We start from the raw sequence: 17674 nt of genomic DNA, 5'->3' as shown, positions 1-17674 counted from the left end.
AGATGATATAGAAAGAGATTAAAATAATTCAATACTGTTAGGAAAATCACAATTATCTACATTTAATTGTGATGCTCAGTACTCTCACTACATTACTGAATAGATTTCTTTCATACTTTAATGGACAAGGCATTTGATTTTTTCTTGTTAGGTCTCATTCGGACTTACAGTAAGACTCCTGGCTGCTCTATCAGTGGTGCAAGGTGTGAACAATCTTGCAAGGGATTTGTGACAGACAAGCTCTCCTGACCACAACAGTGGATATCAGGAGACAGCATCCCCTAAGGATGCATTTTTTCTCTTCATTCTCCAGGAAAGGAAAGCAAAGCACTTCCTCCCATGTCCACAGATTATCAGCAAACTAGGCTTTTGGTTCTTACATGCTTTGAATGAAAGACTGGGTTTAGGAACCAACTTAAAACATAAGAAATTAAATTCTTACTCCCTTCAAGAGCGTTCACAGCCTACAGCAGTATTCACACTAATGGTCCTATAATCCTACTGAGATTTATTAAAGACATTTAGTGCTGGTATTCTAGAATATTTTACACCCAACTTTAAAAAAAGCTTCAAAACCTCCCATCTGAGTAATAAAAAAGTAACTAGCAGAATAGCTAAGTGTTGTGGGTTTGGTTTTTGTTTTTTTTTTCTTGGACTGCCACTATTCCTAGACAAACAAAACTTCTAGATAAGTACCTACTTAAGTGCTGACCTATAATTCTGCAACTACCTCCATCTAGTAAAACAGTGATATGCTCCGCTGACAAGGTTGACAGCAATTCCTCTGCCCAGTAAAAGTTAGTTAAGATGAAATTACAGTCCATTTCGTTGCAGATCGCTAAATTAACTTGTCTGAGCAAAAAATAATAAAAAATAGAAATAAAAGAAGAGAAGATTCAAGCAAAATTAATAGTACTTAAGTTTAATTTTACAGATTAATTTAATATGAATTTATACGAACAAAGTTTAAATAGTTACTGACAGCATTTCAGGAAAAAGTAGTGAAGCTAAATTGAGTGCAGAATCAGGATCAGCAATTGTGGGACATAATTAACGTTTGGGCGTAGAACTCTGCCTCTTACAGAATTTGAAACTCTAAATGGTCTCCAGACTTTTTTGGGACGACAATGTGTGTCCTTTGACCCTTCCACAATGCAAATGCTGGAGTGATTTCATGTAACCATCAAAACCAGTGCAGATGAACAAAACCCAGTGGAAGGCAACCACTAAACATGACAACACAGAGTCACAGATGTGAAACCAGATTTGTTTTAATGGAGTGCTATTACAAAGAATGTAAGTAAGTTCTCCTCAGAAAGAGTTCCAGTAGTCTCTCATATTGTTAGCTTTTGATGATGTAGAGTCTTTCATGACTTGAAAATGCTCAAGTAACACTTGCGTAGAGAAACACTGTAAGATTCCTGATAAGAACAAGTCAGTACACCAGAGCAGCAGAAGCTGAACATTGATGATGACAGATTTACAAGGAGGAAAACACAAATTTTCAAAAGAGGAAAAAGAAAATTATCAGTTACAGCACGACAGCAATAAATTCTTTATTTTCTGCATGCTTTAGCCATCCTACAAGACTGTGAAAGAGCTTGATTAAAGTTGCAAATTTAGCCAGTTCACAGGTGAGTACACTTCAGATTAGTTTTCAAATAACAAAAAGACTTTGAAAAGCCTATACTTCTTAATTTCCATCAAACTAAGCATAAGTCAGATTGTGAAAGACACAGATGCTTCTTGGCTTCTAACATAAAAAGACTTTGGAGGTAACACTAAAAGCAAGTAACCTGAAAAAAAACAGTCCTCTAACGACTGCAATAAGATTTCCTTTCCACAACTCTAATCATAAAGCTAGAAGCCTCAGCTTTGAGCTTCCTTGTTTTGTAAAGATGTAACTTCTTGCTCACAACATGAGAGGAAAACAAGAAACTACATTTTCAAGGCTCCTGAATAAGAGTTCGTACCCATGGAAATAAAACTTCTGCTATTTAGTCCAAATGATTAGACTAGGAATATGAACTCCTTCAGGAAAAGTAAGAATTCTGAACAATTTTTATCATGGCTTCTCTTAACATTTCATCTGGTCTACGCATCTCAAAGAAATTTTTACCTTTCAAAGATGAAAAGAATCATTTTATAGAGAAGCACCACTTACCCACAATAACAAATCCATCTGCTTCTCTCTCTGGCACTGTAACCTTCTTTGAATCTTGACTTTTTCGGAAGAAGCTGAACATAGCCTCTTTTTTTCTTTTTCTTCTAAGTCGTTATCTAAAATGAAGACAAAACATGTTAAATAAGATAACATAATTTACCATAAGAAGTTCACACCATGCCAAAGGCCACACACATGATATTACAGCTTAATTTTTATTACCATATTTGAAATATCAGGCATTTGTATGTCATACAGATTACCTTCTTGATGTAGCAATTGACTTCAATAGGCAAAAAGAAAGTGAAGTATAAAAGTCTCTTCTGTAAAGTTATGAATGGAGTGGAACAATCAAAAAAAACTCAAACAACTTCAACCTTTCTAAAGGAAAGTGAAAGAAGGAAACTCCCTTCAACATTTATCCAGTATCTTTCCATATTTTTCTGCTACTTTGATGAGAAAGTTTGTGTAACAACGTTTCGGAGTTAGTTCTAAAGCATCTAAACTTTGAAGTCCAAAACATGGTCCTGTAGAAAATGCAGCTTTATAATGCAGGAATACTTAGGTGTCTGTGCATCAATTAAAAAGACCTACTAACCCCTACAATATTAGCATCTTATCTATTTTCATTTTTCCAGTTTGCAATCTTAGAGACAGGTTAACACTTGGGTATATTTGATTAACAGTTACCACTGATTCCCTTAAAAGAAACTGCAACAAAACTATATGTTGCAAATTTTTCATAAAAATAATTCATTAAAAGAATCTTCCAAAGCAGCTAAGAACTCTGAGTTTACAACAGCTAGAACACAACAAGGAAACCAGTGGGATAAAAACATTAACTGCAAAAGATTATGCTCAGTATCTCTTCTCTCTCAAGACTGAAAGATTACATAGAAGCAATTTGGAATAGCTTAAAAAGGACAAATTCATATTAAAACCCCCACGAGCATTAGCCAAAAGACAGGCAGTTGGGCCAGCTTTTACAAAATTCAGTCCTATGAACCAGTCCATAAACATGGATACATCATGGAACATTCTTCTAAGCAAATTCTCTAATTATTCTGAACCTTGAGATGTAGACTTAGGAAGTTTCTCCCAAGAAAAGTTAAAAGAAAAGCTTTATAAGGAAGCTCTTGCGAAGAACAACCAATAGAACTATAAAGGCATGGCAGCAGCAGCCACCCCTTGAAGGTGTGCTTCCCTCCAGCCTCCGAGGGCTGAACTCAGACCACTTGGACCACTGGACAAGGCCAACCTACAGAGCAGCCTGTGGTCTGGCTGAAACACGCTGTGTGCCAAACACAGAGAGGAAGGTTTAAAGTAAGGTACATGAAGCTCTTCTCTACTAAAATACCAATATAAAACTGGGAGAAGTAGAATAATGTCATTTCACGTTTGAAGTAGAGTTTGAGGAGCAGAATCTTGATTTACTTTGCAGACACCAACATTTAAAGGAGAAGGGACTGAGAACCCTATAGCAACATCTAATAAACACCTCCAACAGAGGAAAGGAGTCCAGTCTAAAGAAAAGGGCTGTACAGTGTCAAGTTTTGATAACATTATTTCACACTAAATTTAACAAAAAAGAATCTTTAGAAGGTGGGAAAGAGAGAACAGTGCTACCATGTAGTGTTTGGATTTAAAGAAAAATAAAAGAAAGAAAGATAAAAATCCTGGATTAATTATTTGCCAGAATTCCTCACTTCCCACCCAAATATTCATGGTACCACAAGCAAGACACTTTTTCCCCTAGCCAGTGACCTGTAGCAATTAACTGCACAATCAACACTGACTACTCAACAGATATAAGCTGCCTCACACTCTGCTGTTACAAGCAATAGCAAACACTTCCATACTCCAGATCACAGAAAGTCCAGTATGAAGTGTAAGCACTGGCTTTCAGAAACAGTATATAAAGAGAACATGGCAAAAGCAGAAATGATTCAAACTGTGGCCTGACACCTGAGACTTAAAGACTGAATACCCTGCAGGCTGGCCAGCTACTGCTTGCTTACACTGACGCAGTGCCATTTCTAGCAACCAAATAAACTACACTGATGTACAGAAGAACAGAACAAACCATCCAGTCCCAGGTATGCAGTAATTAAAAAAATGTTACTTATCTGCACCTTACTTCTTTTTGCTTGTTTTCCTACCTTACCACATGAAATACTGATATTTCCAGTTCTGTGGAGATTACACAGTAGAAACTCCTAATTACCTCATTTATTCGTTACCTTCCCCCACACCCAGGCTCAACACATGGCGCCAGCAGCATATTCCTTTTTCAGCCCTCGGGGAATAAGTCTTCTCCTGCAACCAATTAGGGTTGTCAGTCCCATAGCTCAAGTGGTAAAAACCTGTGCTGTAATGCTCAAGAGTCAGGTTTCTGCTCCGATGATGTATGAAGGAGAGGCAGTGGTGGAACAGTTTAAAATGCAATTTAACCTTCATCCTAAGTGTGCAACAACTAGAAGTAAAATCAACTTGATGCATTAAATCTTACAGATAGCTTTCGTAAAGGCTCAGATTCCAGTCAGCCACTTCAGGTGCCAGTGCTGCAGTTGCTCCAATCCCATTTTTTTCTTTGAGATCTGCATTACTGTACAGTCTTCAGCTCTATCACATAAGTGTTCCTCTTCCCTTCTTTCTTGCACAAAGAAAAGCATCTTAATCTGTATGTACATGGCACAAAAGAGCCCTACAGGAAACCACACATATGTCACCTTTTAAATACTGCATATTTAAAATACCTAAATTTCACTGCTTAAAGGACAACAGACATTTCAGTTCAGAGTAAATTAACAATCAGTACAATCTGATCTAGCAAATTAATGTTACAAGCACTTTCACATACTAGATGTTTTCTTTTCATTGACAGAAGGCAGCCTGAGTATCTCAATCTTTTCTAAACTCCAGAAAATTCATTTTATCTACATACATGAGTCTTGATCTTTACTTTCTAGTTTTCAGTTTCTGAAGTAGCTTTAACTTAAGTCCACTGCCAGCAGTATTTCTCAAACAGAAAACAAAACAAAAAACCCTACACATCCTTTTGCTTGAAGCAGAAAAACAAACAAAGCAAACAAAAGTACCCCCTAAACTCAGGCCTCAAGTTCTTACACTGTTTAAAACCACTGGTCCAGCAGTAAGAAAATAGCGTTTGTTGTATTTTGTGATTGTGAATGTTGGGGAGGTGGTAAGGAATCCATATATTAAAAAGACTAACATAGTGAGGCTGTTTCCTTCTCTGGGTGTTCACCACTTAGAAATAAAACTTGTGCTTGTAGATCTCACAGGTCTGCGTAACCAATGTGGAGGAAGGAGCTTGCCAACTACTACTTGCAGTATTTCAGCACCTTTGCTGAACACAATATTAAGTTTAAACTAAGTAACAAAGAACAACTAACAAAATAGAAAGGGGCCACAAACAAAAAGTAGAGCTGTATACGGTATGGCATAGGTAAAGGAAAAGCTGTAGAACAAGCAATGCTGAGACATTTGTGATATTTGCTCTCTTAAGAATTTTATCAACTGTGGTGCTTCAAAAGTAAACATAAATCTCTCCAGCAACGGAAAATGCAACCACTAAATTTCTTGAATTACATGTTAAAAACAGAACAAAGCCCCTGTCCAACAAAGAAACACAGAGTTGAATGGAAACACTCAGGCTCTTGAAGATAAGAACACAGTTTAAGCACTTGCAGAATCAGGCTGGAGTTTTACTACTTCTAGATAAGATGAGGTTTCAGTTAACAAAAGCTGAGAAAAACCAGTTTCCGCACAAGTATAATTTCAGAGTAAAAATTAAATTTGAAGTTTGTGGACCTGCATGCATGGTCACACAGACTAGAGAAAAAAGCACTTAGCTGTGTGGGTTTTTTTTAAAGCTGTCAGCACAAAATCACAGAAAATACACCCGCCATTCAGAGATAGTGCCACGTTCCTGCAGTAATTTCTCCTATATAGCACAGCACTTTTCCCTTCCAGATGGGATTAATTTTATTTCTATAGGAGAGCTGAAATTGAATTCACTGCCTAAAGATAAAAATCTCCCTTGGTAGGAATATGCAATTCCCTTCTCCTCATGTTTCCCCCTCACCAAAAAGTGAACACAATTTTTTCTTTCTCCAATCTCAATCGCTGATAGTTAAGAATAATGCTTTTGGCACCACTTCAGTCATTAGCAAGTAATAAACTGTGAACTATAGCAATTCTGTGACGCTGCAAAAAATATTTTGTCTTTCTGTGAGGCTCTGAGAACGTACTTGGGATTGGACAAAGATGAGTTACAGAGCTGCACAAAGGGGTTAATTTATTCCTCCTGCATTTTGTCAGTCTCCTTTGACAAGAAGTATGGGTGACCTTTGAGCCAAACCGATACCTTAAACCCAATAACATTTTTCTATACAATGAAGATCCTAGCATATTTAGCATTACTTTTAAGCTTTTTCCTGCATGTTCACAAGTGATAGGAGGAGAAAGGTAATTTAATATTAAAAACACCAAAGATGCAGACTAAGATAAAGAGAGGATGCCCAGGAGTACAGCAAAGCAGAATTGCAGTGGCACTGCCGGTAATTGCATAAATGATGAAATGAGGTCAGAACAAGATACAAAGCTGACCTTAAAGAAAGAACCAGAATAATTTCACATCTAGTAGTTTAAACTATATAATCTATGGAAGGAGAAAACAGAGGGCGTCAGAGCAATTCTCTCTTCCATATTAGCATCTGCTGTGATTTACCAATAAAGTAGCAATCAGAAAAAGAGCAAGATGTTTACAGCCCTGCTTATGACATGAAAACAACCAATTTAAGAGCCATGAACATGCATGTCGAGAAGATTTCTCTGTGACACTGAAAGAACAGTTTAAAAGCTTTTGGCCTAGTGTAAGTTACTACATAAAGAAGAAAAAAAAAACCACAGCAACATATCATTTCTTTTATCTGGCATTAATATTAGTCATATTCCTTTAGTTTGTGCTTCTTGAAAACAGAAGAAAGGAATGTTAGCATCAACAGAAACACAAATACAAAAAAGGTATATACATATAACAAAACACTAACAAAGACTTTTTTACTTACATAAAATGGGAATATTTAAAGTTTTCATAAAATTTAAGGGAAGCAGAAAGACAAAGAACTATGCAACCCACGTTACCATAGTATAAAAACACTCAAAGATGCTGAATCATAAAAAATCAACCACAATCAAGTCAGACAATAAAAGCATAGGTGACAAAGGCAGAGCCAGGATTGAAATAACGGTACTCAAACTGATGTCAACATTAAAAAACCTGAAGACAGAAAATGCTAAAATAGAAAGCTAGGTGTTTATTAGATACAATACTCAAGAGGTTGAAACTTCCTTGTTTTCCTGCACACTGTTCTCTCTTGACTGCAAACCTTCAACAGCTGCAAAGTAAGCTGGAAGTACGCACTTCCACAACATGTTTTTCTAACAGCTGACCCTTAACATGTTGCAGACAAATAGCCCTAGAAGAGACACTTTGCAGCAGTCTGCTGCATCTTGCTCCAACTGTTACATTTATAACATCTCTCCTTTAAAATCTCTAAAGATATGCTAAGGAGATGAGGATATTCTCTTGCAAATAAACTACTGAAAAGGTGAATGGCCTAGTGACACTGAGGAGATGAGGACCAGCTACATCTCATCAAAGATATAACCCCACAGCACACCCCTTCCTGGCCACATGGTGGTTCTGCACAGTTTCTGACGGTAATGATTGAGCTTGCTGAGCCATCACAACACTAACCCAGCCAACAAACAAAACCCCCTTTGTGCTGGTTAGCAAGCTGAACTAACTTGCCGCTGGTTAGAAGAGACAGCTAGCACATAAGCAGCGTTGGGATCACCCTTTTAAGTCAGGACAGAGTTAGATTTTCTCAAGTATTTCCTGAAACACTAGTCCTGGAAATGGAAAGCAAATCACAGAACCACAGAATGGCTGAGGTTGGAAGGGACCTCCAGAGGTCATCGTGTCCAACCCCCTGCTTAAGCAGGGCACCTAGAGCTGGGTTAGCCAGGACCACGTCCAGATGGCTTTTGAATATCTCCTAGGATGGAGATTCCACAGCCTCCCTAGGCAATCTGTGCCAGTGCTCAGTCCCTCTAACAGCAAAAAAAGTGTTCCCTTACGTTCAGAGGGAACCTCCTGTGTTTCAGTTTGTGCCCACTGCCTCTGGTCCTGTCCTCTGGGCACCAATGAATACAGCCTGGCTCCATCCCCTTTGCATCCTCCTTTCAGGTATTTATACGCATTAATAAGATCTCCCCGAGCCTTCACTAGTTTAAACAGTCCCAGGTCTCTCAGCCTTTTGCATACGTAAGATGCTCCAGTCCTGTAATCATCATTGTGGCCCTTCACCGGACTCGCTCCAGTATGCCCACGTCTCTCGTACCCAGAACTTGGATGCAGTGCTCCAGGTGTGGCCTCGCCAGTGCTGAGCAGAGGGGAAGGATCACTGCCCTTGAGCTGCTGGCAAGGATGCATCTAATGCAGCCCAGGATACCATTAGCCACCTTTGCTGCAAGGCAAATTGGGAGGAACCTCTCCACACAAGGGACAGTCGTGGAACACACATGGAAAAAGGCAAGATGCATGGTGAGAGTGCCATGTCCAGATGCTAGCTCTGTCCTATGTCCATCAGTTGCTCTGACCGTGGGGATGGAGTGTAAGCTCTTTAATGGTGAAATGAAAATAAATTAAATTAAATTAATACAATAGAACAGAACATAATAGTTCAGGTGGAAAGGATCAGTGATCATCTAGTTCAACTGCCTGACCACAAGCTAAAGCATGTTATTAAGGGCATTGTCCACATGCCTCTTAAACACTGACAGGTTTGGGGCATCGGCCCCCACTCTGGGAAGCCTGTTCCAGTGTTTGACCACCCTCTTGGTAACGAAATGCTTCCTAATGTCCAGTCTAAACCTCCCATGGTGCAGCTTTGAACCATTCCCACATGCCCTGTCACTGAGTACCAGGGAGAAGAGCTCAGCACCTCCCTCTCCACCTGCCCTCCTCAGGAAGCTGGAGAGAGCAATGAGGTCACCCCTCAGCCTCCTTCAGCCTCCTTCTCTCCAAACTAGACAAAGTCCTTAGCTGCTCCTCATTAGGACACTCCTTCCAGCCCTTTCACCAGCTTTCACAGAATCATAGAATCTTCATGGTTGGAAAGGACCTTTGAGATCATCGAGTCCAACCATACACACACAAAAAAAACCAACCCTACAATCTCTGTCACTAGAGCAGGCCCTGAAGTGCCAAAACTACATGTTTCTTAAATACCTCTAGGGATGGTGACTCAACCACCTCCCTGGGCAGCCTGGTCCAGGGCCTGACCACTCTTTCAGTAAAGTAATTCTTCCTAATACCTAATCTAAACCTCCCCTGCTGCAACTTCAGAACATTTCCTCTGGTCCTGTCATTATTCACCTGGGAGAAGAGGCCAACACCCCCCTCTCTCCAGCCTCCCTTCAGGTAGTTGTAGAGGGCAATGAGGTCTCCCCTCAGCCTCCTCTTCTCCAAGCTAAACATGCCCAGCTCCCTCAGCCTCTCCTCATATGACCTGGTCTCCAGACCCCTCACCAGCCTGGTAGCTCTCCTCTGGACACGCTCCAGCACCTCAATGTCCCTCTTGTACAGAGGGGCCCAGAACTGAACACAGCGCTCGAGGTGAGGCCTCACCAGTGCCGAGCACAGAGGCACGATCACTTCCCTCCTCCTGCTGGCCACGCTATTCCTGATACAAGCCAGAATGCTGTTGGCCTTCTTGGCCACCTGGGCACACTGCTGGCTCATGTTAAGCTGTCCGCCCACCAGCACTCCCAGGTCCTTTTCTGCCGGGCAGCTTTCCAGCCACTCTTCCCCAAGCCTGTAGCGTTGCTTGGGGTTGTTGTGACCAAAATGCAGGACCCGGCACTTGGCCTTATTAAACCTCAAACAGTTGGCCTTGGCCCATCGATCCAGCCTGTCCAGGTCCCTCTGTAGATCCTTCTTACCCTCAAGCAGATCATCACTCCCACCTAGTTTGGTATCATCTGCAAACTTACTGAGGGTGCACTCAATCCCCTCATCCAGGTCTTTGATAAAGATATTAGACAAAACTGGCCCCAAAACTAAGCCCTGAGGGACACCACTGGTGACCGGCCACCAAGAGGATTTCACACCATTAATCACAACTCTCTGGGCATGGCCATCCAGCCAGTTTTTAACCCAGTGAAGAGTACACTTGTCTATGCCCTCCTCTGGATGCATTCAAGGACCTGAACATCCTTCTTAAATTACAGGGCACAAAACTGCAAACAGTACTCCAGCTGAGACCGCACCAACACTAAATACAGTGGGATAAATGTGTCTTTTGACCAGCTGGTTCTACCCAGGATGTGTTTTGCCCTCTTGGCTGCCAGGGCACACTGCTGACTTACGTTGAGCTTATTCTCAACCTGCACCCCCCCGATCCCTTTCTTCGAGGTTTCTCTCCAGCCACTGCTCTCCCAGTTTATACTGGGAACGCCTGGGTATCACAGCCGTTACGCGCAACGTTTCGAATGTCAACTCCGGCCTGCAAAAGACGCCAGGGGTTGTTAACAGGCCGGTGACGGGAGCGCTCGGCTTGGGCAGCGGTGACCGGAGGGGAGCGAGTATTTAAAGGGTGAGGGGAAACGGTGCCGTTAGGGGAGGGAAAATAAGGGGTAATTTAGGGGGAAAAAAAGGATTAAATGACAAAATATACATCGGATGGCGCCGCGGCGGGGAGGCCGGCGGGGGACTGAGCCTCAGGGGGAGGCTCAGCCCCCCGCCGGCCTCCCCGCCGCGGCGATACCCGCTCCACTGTCACAAACGGACCCGGCCACCCGCTACCGCCGCCGCCGCTTACCGACAACCGCCGCCGCCGCCGCCGCTTCCGGGTCGCGTCAGGCGAAGAGGAAATCCCGCCCCAATACTTCCTTCCCTCCCCCCGCCTTCCCGTTGCCAAGGGTAACGCCCCCCCCCCCTCCCCGCCCCCCTTCCTCCGCCGAAGGGCGGGAAATCGCCCCGAGATGGCCGACCTGTATGAGGTGCCGCGGCGCCGCATCGCCACCGGCCACCTGGCGCAGCACATCGGGCAGCCCGTCTGCTTCGTGGGCCGCGTCGAGAAGGTCCGTGGATCTCCTCGGCGGGGCGCTGCCGCCCTTTGGGCCGCGCTGCGGGGCCTCGGGGGAGGGGGTGGCTCTGTGTCGCCTTGCTGAGGCCCTGTAGGGAGGTGGGGGGACACCTGTGTGGGTTGGCTGTCGCCTTACCTGGCGCGGCTCGTTGCCCCCTGGTCTGAGGGAGGCTGGCGGCTCCAGTCAGGCCGGGAGGCGGCCGTTAACGGTCGGTTCTCTCTGAGAAAGGCCCGTTGCGCGGTTCTGGTTGGGGCACTGAAACCCGTAACCGCTTACGGCTGCCTTTTGAGCGCGCGGGCGTAACATCTTTTGTAGATTCATCCTTCTGGGAAGCTTTTCGTGCTTTCGGATGGAGAAGGAAAACATACGACTGTGGAGCTGAGCGAACCTGTAAGTTAAGGAATGCTTTGGAAGTACTGGGTGTTGCCTCTTGTGGATGCCGGAGGTGTCGTCCCTCCTGAAACCTGTGCATGCCTTGCACGTATTGAGTTTTTGGTCAGGAAAAAAATACATCTCTTCTTTTCCTGAGATTTTGTGCCTTCTGTAACGTGTGCGTGCCTTGGCATGTAGGACATTTTTAGTCAGGAAAATAAAATAGTCCATGATTTCTCCGTTTTCTGCCTATGTTTCATTGCCCCTGCATCTTACTAATTCTAACTTCTCACTAACTAACTTTTAACTAGTTACAACTAACTTGCAGTCTTCGTATTAATGACCTGCTTTGGTCTTCATCAATTTCAGCTGGTGTTAAGAAAGAGAACTCATTCCTTGTCAGACACATCCCTGTCTGGCTACTTTGCCTCACTCTATTCATTGTTTACAGTGTAATATGTTCCACTACAGGTATTAGCTTTATTTTAATTTCACTTTTTCCTCCCTCTTTCTTATTGCCTTTATATGCCTAACAGAATATTTTGTGATGATAATCAAAAAAACCCAAGAATATGGTATTCTCAAGTTTTTTGAGTTGACATGTCTGTATCCTCATAGAACACTTGCCAGAGCATTCCAGTAAGCTTCAGTTAGTTTGAAGTATTCTTTCTTAAAAAAAATTTTAAAAATCAAGTAATTAATACAGTGGGTATAAGCTATGTTTATAACTACTGCACAAAAATACTGCTTTCTGGGTTATCACGTATCACTAAAGGAATAACACCCTGGCATTCTCTTCTGTCTTTAAGTATTATTTTTTTTTCTCTAGCAAATGTAATTAAAGAATTATTTTCGTTGTGATGGCAAATGCTCTAGATTAACTGAGCATGTCTGTAGTCTTTACATCTTTTTCTCTGAATGAGTTGTTAAACACTGAGAAATCTCACCATTTCTGTGTGGAATAATTGCACTTTCAAGACAGGAGTCTCTCCTTGTTGATGAAAAATGACATTTGATCTGGCAAAGAGTTTTGTCTTGTATATGTGAAGTTTGCTGACTTCATTTTCAAACTGCAAGAAAATGTCTTTCCTACAAGTTCTGCATTTCTCTTAACTCTTTTCTTGATCTTGTGAAAAGGTTTCCTCCTTGGGTTGTCAAAACTTCAGATGTCAGAATCTGACCAATGATTCCACAACTTGCCATAACGAAGTAAATGGGTGAATTTCATAAATGCGTAGCTGCGATATTGGGCACTTCACAGTCTGTGTTCCACTGCTGTATCAGTGTGTAGGGGAGGAGGAAGTGATGTGGGCAGAAGCAGCATGTGGGCTTCATCTCTCTGGTTTGCCTTATGTAAATGGAGGAATTCCAGGATTTGCTAATCAAAATGCCTTCTACTCTCCCCCCGCCTTAATAGATTCTTTTGTGTGTGTAGTTCCTTCTTTCAACAGGGAACCCGAAAATTATGGGGAGGGAATGTATTGCCGTATTCCAGGAAACTTACTAGGAAGTGAAAAGTTAGAGTTAGATATTGGAAGAACGGTACTGAAATAGTACCACAGTCTTAAAATGGGTATCTTAAAAAAGACAGAAAACATATTCAAGCTGTATGATTTTGGAGTAAGATTTAGCCTTTTTTTGTTTGTTTGTTTCTTTCTTAATTCAACCAAAGGCTTGTTACTGTCAATGTCTTTGTATTCTGAACACTTACTGACAGGTTACTTAAGAAATCATTTCTTCTCCTGAATCTGGAATACTGGAACTGCTCTCTGGCATGTGTGATAAACTCCTTAGCTCTTACAGAGTTCAGTAATCAACTCAGGTTTGAATGCAGTGCATTAAAATCTGGATTCTTCTGCCCTCTGTGTCCTAGATTAGTCTCTGTTCAGTGATTAAAGGACAGAGTTTTATATAATTATAATAAAATTTCCTGATTTTATTGAGTTGGTACTGAATTGCCGGTTACAAAAACTGTAAATCTGTAAGTGGCTCAAGGCTTTTGTGGCTTTTTTTGGGGAGGGAGGATCTTCAGTAGTACTGTATTGTTTGACATGGAACAAAATCTGTTGTCGTGAACAAACCTTAACCTTCAGTTGTGAAGAGTTCCTAGCTCAATTGCCGTGCAGTAGAGACAGCAGCTAATTTGGTAAAACCGATTTCAATTTTGGTATGTTTTCTAGCTAGAGGAAGAGATCTCGGGAGTTATTGAAGTAGTGGGAAGAGTAACAAACCAGGCAACCATCATGTGTGTGTCATATGTCCAGTTCAGGGAAGATAAAAGTCCATTTGGTAAGTAAAAATATACATTATGAAAAATTCATTTTGTGTTCTGAACTCTTCTTTGATAAGTAAGAAGGGAGAGCCAGATAAGGTCTTCAAGGTGCCAGATATGGAGTAGAACATAGAAAAAGAGAGTGTCATGGCAAAAATTCTGTACAAAATATACTGGTTTACTGTCAAACTGTAGGGGCTGACTTGAAGCTGGAGCCAGTCTAGATCATTGCCACAATCTGGTCATTCTCCCACTCCTGACCGTGTGGTTCTTTCATTGCACTGGACCTTGTGTGACTAAAAATAATGCTCCAGAAAGCAAGTAATGGGAGCACGGCTGCCTTGGGAAAACTGGGGAGAATGAGAGGGAGTGGGAACACTCAGCTATACTGCTTTAAAATAAGCAGTGCTTTAATGCTGTCACTTGCTTGTGGGGAATTTAACTTATGCATCATAACCATTTTCTTTGCCCTGTTTCAGATCTGGAAATCTACAATGAAGCACTAAAAATTATTCATGAATTCCCTGAGTACTTCCCGTTTGGTACTGGGAGGAACAACTGATTTTTCTTAGCATATGTTTAGAGCTTCAGAGGGGACAACAGTACCGTAGCTTTCTTGCCTGACAGGATGTGAAGAGTTGCATTTATTTCCAACAAATATACTGAAAAGATGCTGTTATGTGTCTGGTGAAGAATGTTTTCTTTGAAAATTAATTTACACAGCAAGGAGAACACTTCTGTGGGTATCTCACTGTATGTATGTAACCCTTTTGCATCCATGAGGACCTGTTCCGTTACAGGATTGGACTTGCTAGAAATTGAAGTTTTGGAGGTATCTTTTTGTTGATTTTGGTAGAGGTTCTAGGATACTTCACAGGAAATTAATACTGAAGCCATTTGGTGGGGTTTTAATGTAAATATTTTTAAATTTCATTTGCTTTGATACAAATTTATTGAATGTGGGGAGGGTATTTTGCATCTTGAAAATGGTCTCTTCTCCAATAAAAAAATATCTGACTACATTTAATTATTTGTGTCAGTATGATATGTTAGAGTGCTGTTTTCTATGGTGGTATATGGTGACTCCTGTTCTGCTTTACCAGATACAGGTGATTTAACTTTGTTAAAGTGGAGTACGAGGTACTTGCTTTTTGCACTGATATTAAACAGTTGGAGGATGTCTAGTTAGGCTCGGGGATTTCAGCCACTGTTGAGTTCCCACCACAACCTTCATTCTTGGTGGGAGCCTAAGCAGGAGTACCAGGATACAGCCAGCATACCGGGATGACTTTAACTGTATAAACTTCCACACAATTCTCAATTTTGTTACCGTCCAGGCTACTTACAGCACTTTGCAGAATTCTTATATCTCTTAAGTTAGATTTCACTTTGATTATGTTACCTTGAAAATATTCTTTGTGAATTAATAAATATTTCAAAGCTTTAAAAATCTTTTTTACATATATGTTTCATACAAACAGGTTTCAGGTTTAGTAGCTAGATTTGGTGCCTTATTAAGATTGCTAGCTTTGTGCTTATTTATGTACACCTCCATTTTCAGTCAAGGAATTTCTTTGTTTTTGAAGACTTCAGATTTATCAAAGTTACTATAAAGTGACCAGACGATCAAGTTAACAGTGATTTTTTTTTTTTTAATTTTTTTTTTCCCCTCTACTTAGAAGACACAGTGACACAGATATTGTCACTGGGAAGGAGGAGGACTTCTGAAGTATGAGAGTCACTCTCATACAGCAAACAAGAACATGAGGTCAATGTGGCATGCTATGCCTTGTCCTGTAGTGCTGTCACTGGTATATTCTAGTGCTTAACATGACACTGTTAATAACAGCATGCTTGTTTTCCCAGCATTTAACAGCCTTTTGTATCATTGCACTTTGGAAAATTGGTATTTTGTGCATGTATACACATTATGTAAAATGTTACGTGCGAATAGTTCTCGGTTACCAAGACTACCCAGGCCTAATAAAATAGTCTGCCACTAGATGGCTATAGCACTTTACCCCCATTTAGAGACCATCCTTGGATATGTGGTCTTGGGTGTAAATATTTGCATGCATCTGAGTGGTAAATGCTACAGTTTCCCTTTTTTAAGGAAGACTCCTCTTGTTCATCCAGTCCTGCAGGGATGATACAAGGCTAGGCAAGTGGTATACAACTAAAAGTTTCTGTTATGTGCTTGTCATTCATCTGCTCCTCTAGACTGTATCAAGGTTTGTGAGTAAATGGCCTGCCCTGGCTATATGGCTATACTAACAAGACAGCAATGCAAGGAACTGTAAAACTATTCTTGAGATTAAAGCAATGCTCAGGTCATATATGCATTTACCAGGATAGCAATGTGGGAAACTGCCAGCCATTCCAGATACCCAAGGGAAAGGAATAACCAAGGGGCTGCTGATTCTCAGGACTGCGCTAACAGATGAAGGTATGAGAAACTGCTAGACCTTGTAGAGAATAAAACAGGAAAAAGTGGCTTTGTGGGTCTTTGACCAAAGGACAGTCACCACGGCAACCATATCATAAACTCCAAAGAGGGGTCACCAAAACCAGGGCCAGTAACTGGAGGTATGAATAGGAGCTGGTCACTTCTTTGGGAGGACATGAGGGTGATAAAGGAGGGAAAGTGGGGTATGAAGTGAATGATGCAATTGTGCCTGACTGGGAGAGGTTCCTGTCACGTGGAGCAGTACAGCAAGCCTGCTGCTCCCACTATGCTTGTGACTGACTTCTGGCACCTGGCCTCTTTTTCCTGGCCCTTGCTAAGGGAACATTTGGAGCACTCTTCCTAACATCAGCATGCGGGGACACCATCATGTTGCCTTCTCCTCCTGTAACATCTGTTATACTTAGATGGGGCATCCTGCCAAGTAAGGATAACTGGAAAAAATTAAACTGGTATAGAAGAGGCATCTGCCAGAGATACAGGGAAGCACAGACTGGGCAAGATAGCTGTGGGAAAGGTGGAGAGGAGATTGAGCAGGTCCCAAACTAGGCTCCCTTGGCTGCAGTGGAGGTTAGGCTTTAGCAGACGCTGGTTACTAAGTGCTTCAAAAAGGAGAGGCAGCTTAAAGCTGCCTGCCTTGTTGAAGGGGCTGCTAGGTGGTCCAGTCTTCATTAAATAGTTTTGGAGAGCTATGTTTTAAAAAATGGTTCTTAAACCATCAGTCTGTTTTAGCTGTCCAGCAGGCTAAACTGCAAATAAAAATTAGGAAATAGAGGCAATGGAGAGTGAAGTGAAGTGAAGCACCATGCAGGAACCTAGGGCTGCAGTGGGAAGCGGGGAGAAGCCTTGTCAGGTGCGTCACAACAGACTTCTCTGGCTGAGCCTGGTCACCATCACCAGAACTGCTCTGCTGTCCTTGCTCGGGCATGGAGCAAGCAGCCTGTGCATATGGTAAGAAAGGGCTTGCGCTTAATCAGGTAAGGGAGGCAAGGCTGGAGCATATAATGAAACAAAAATAATGAAGTGATAATAATGAAAATATAATCAGCATGAACCACGCTGACCATAGGGTCAAAACATTTTAGCATGTAAGGCCATCTTCATCTAGTTAACTCTATCAGAGTCGAGAAGATAGCAGAAAACAGTAAAAGTAACTGCAGCTAATAAAGTGTCTGTAGCTATACTTTTTGTTAGAAGAGAACAAATCACCCCCAGAATCACAGCT

At 41.7% G+C, this 17674-nt stretch overlaps 2 protein-coding genes across 4 annotated transcripts in view; one reads left to right on the top strand and one right to left on the bottom strand.

Moving 5' to 3' along the window:
- Nucleotides 1-11645, bottom strand: part of UMAD1 (UBAP1-MVB12-associated (UMA) domain containing 1) — an 83281-nt gene extending 71636 nt beyond the window's left edge. Inside the window, exons 1-2 of one of the 3 annotated variants that reach the window (XM_063324898.1) lie at nt 11477-11645; nt 2165-2280 (exon numbers count right to left, since the gene is read on the bottom strand). In XM_063324898.1, the coding sequence (XP_063180968.1) occupies nt 2165-2246 (82 nt within the window). In that variant the 5' untranslated portion in view covers nt 2247-2280; nt 11477-11645. Of the gene's footprint in view, nt 1-2164; nt 2281-10621; nt 10647-11073; nt 11133-11476 lie in introns of those variants that run through there. The other 2 variants (XM_063324897.1, XM_063324899.1) reach the window with 2 other exon arrangements.
- Nucleotides 11206-15012, top strand: RPA3 (replication protein A3). The gene is made up of 4 exons (XM_063324900.1): nt 11206-11335; nt 11657-11731; nt 13894-14002; nt 14465-15012. The coding sequence occupies exons 1-4, from the start codon at nt 11237-11239 to the stop codon at nt 14545-14547; spliced, it is 366 nt and encodes a 121-aa protein (XP_063180970.1). The 5' UTR covers nt 11206-11236; the 3' UTR covers nt 14548-15012.
- The last annotated feature ends 2662 nt before the right edge of the window (nt 15013-17674 follow it).

This window comes from Chroicocephalus ridibundus, chromosome 2 (genome assembly GCF_963924245.1).
Source record: "Chroicocephalus ridibundus chromosome 2, bChrRid1.1, whole genome shotgun sequence".
NCBI classification, from domain to species: Eukaryota; Metazoa; Chordata; class Aves; order Charadriiformes; family Laridae; genus Chroicocephalus; species Chroicocephalus ridibundus.
Note: the sequence above shows the minus strand (reverse complement) of the source record. Positions and strands in the feature narration are given on the sequence as shown.

Bases quoted from the DNA above. Each gene is read 5' to 3' on its own strand.
- RPA3 (XM_063324900.1), top strand. From the start codon at position 11,237: ATGGCCGACCTGTATGAGGTGCCGCGGCGCCGCATCGCCACCGGCCAC. The intron at 11,336-11,656 runs GTCCGTGGATCT...CATCTTTTGTAG, and splicing joins TCGTGGGCCGCGTCGAGAAG to ATTCATCCTTCTGGGAAGCT. The intron at 14,003-14,464 runs GTAAGTAAAAAT...GCCCTGTTTCAG, and splicing joins GGAAGATAAAAGTCCATTTG to ATCTGGAAATCTACAATGAA.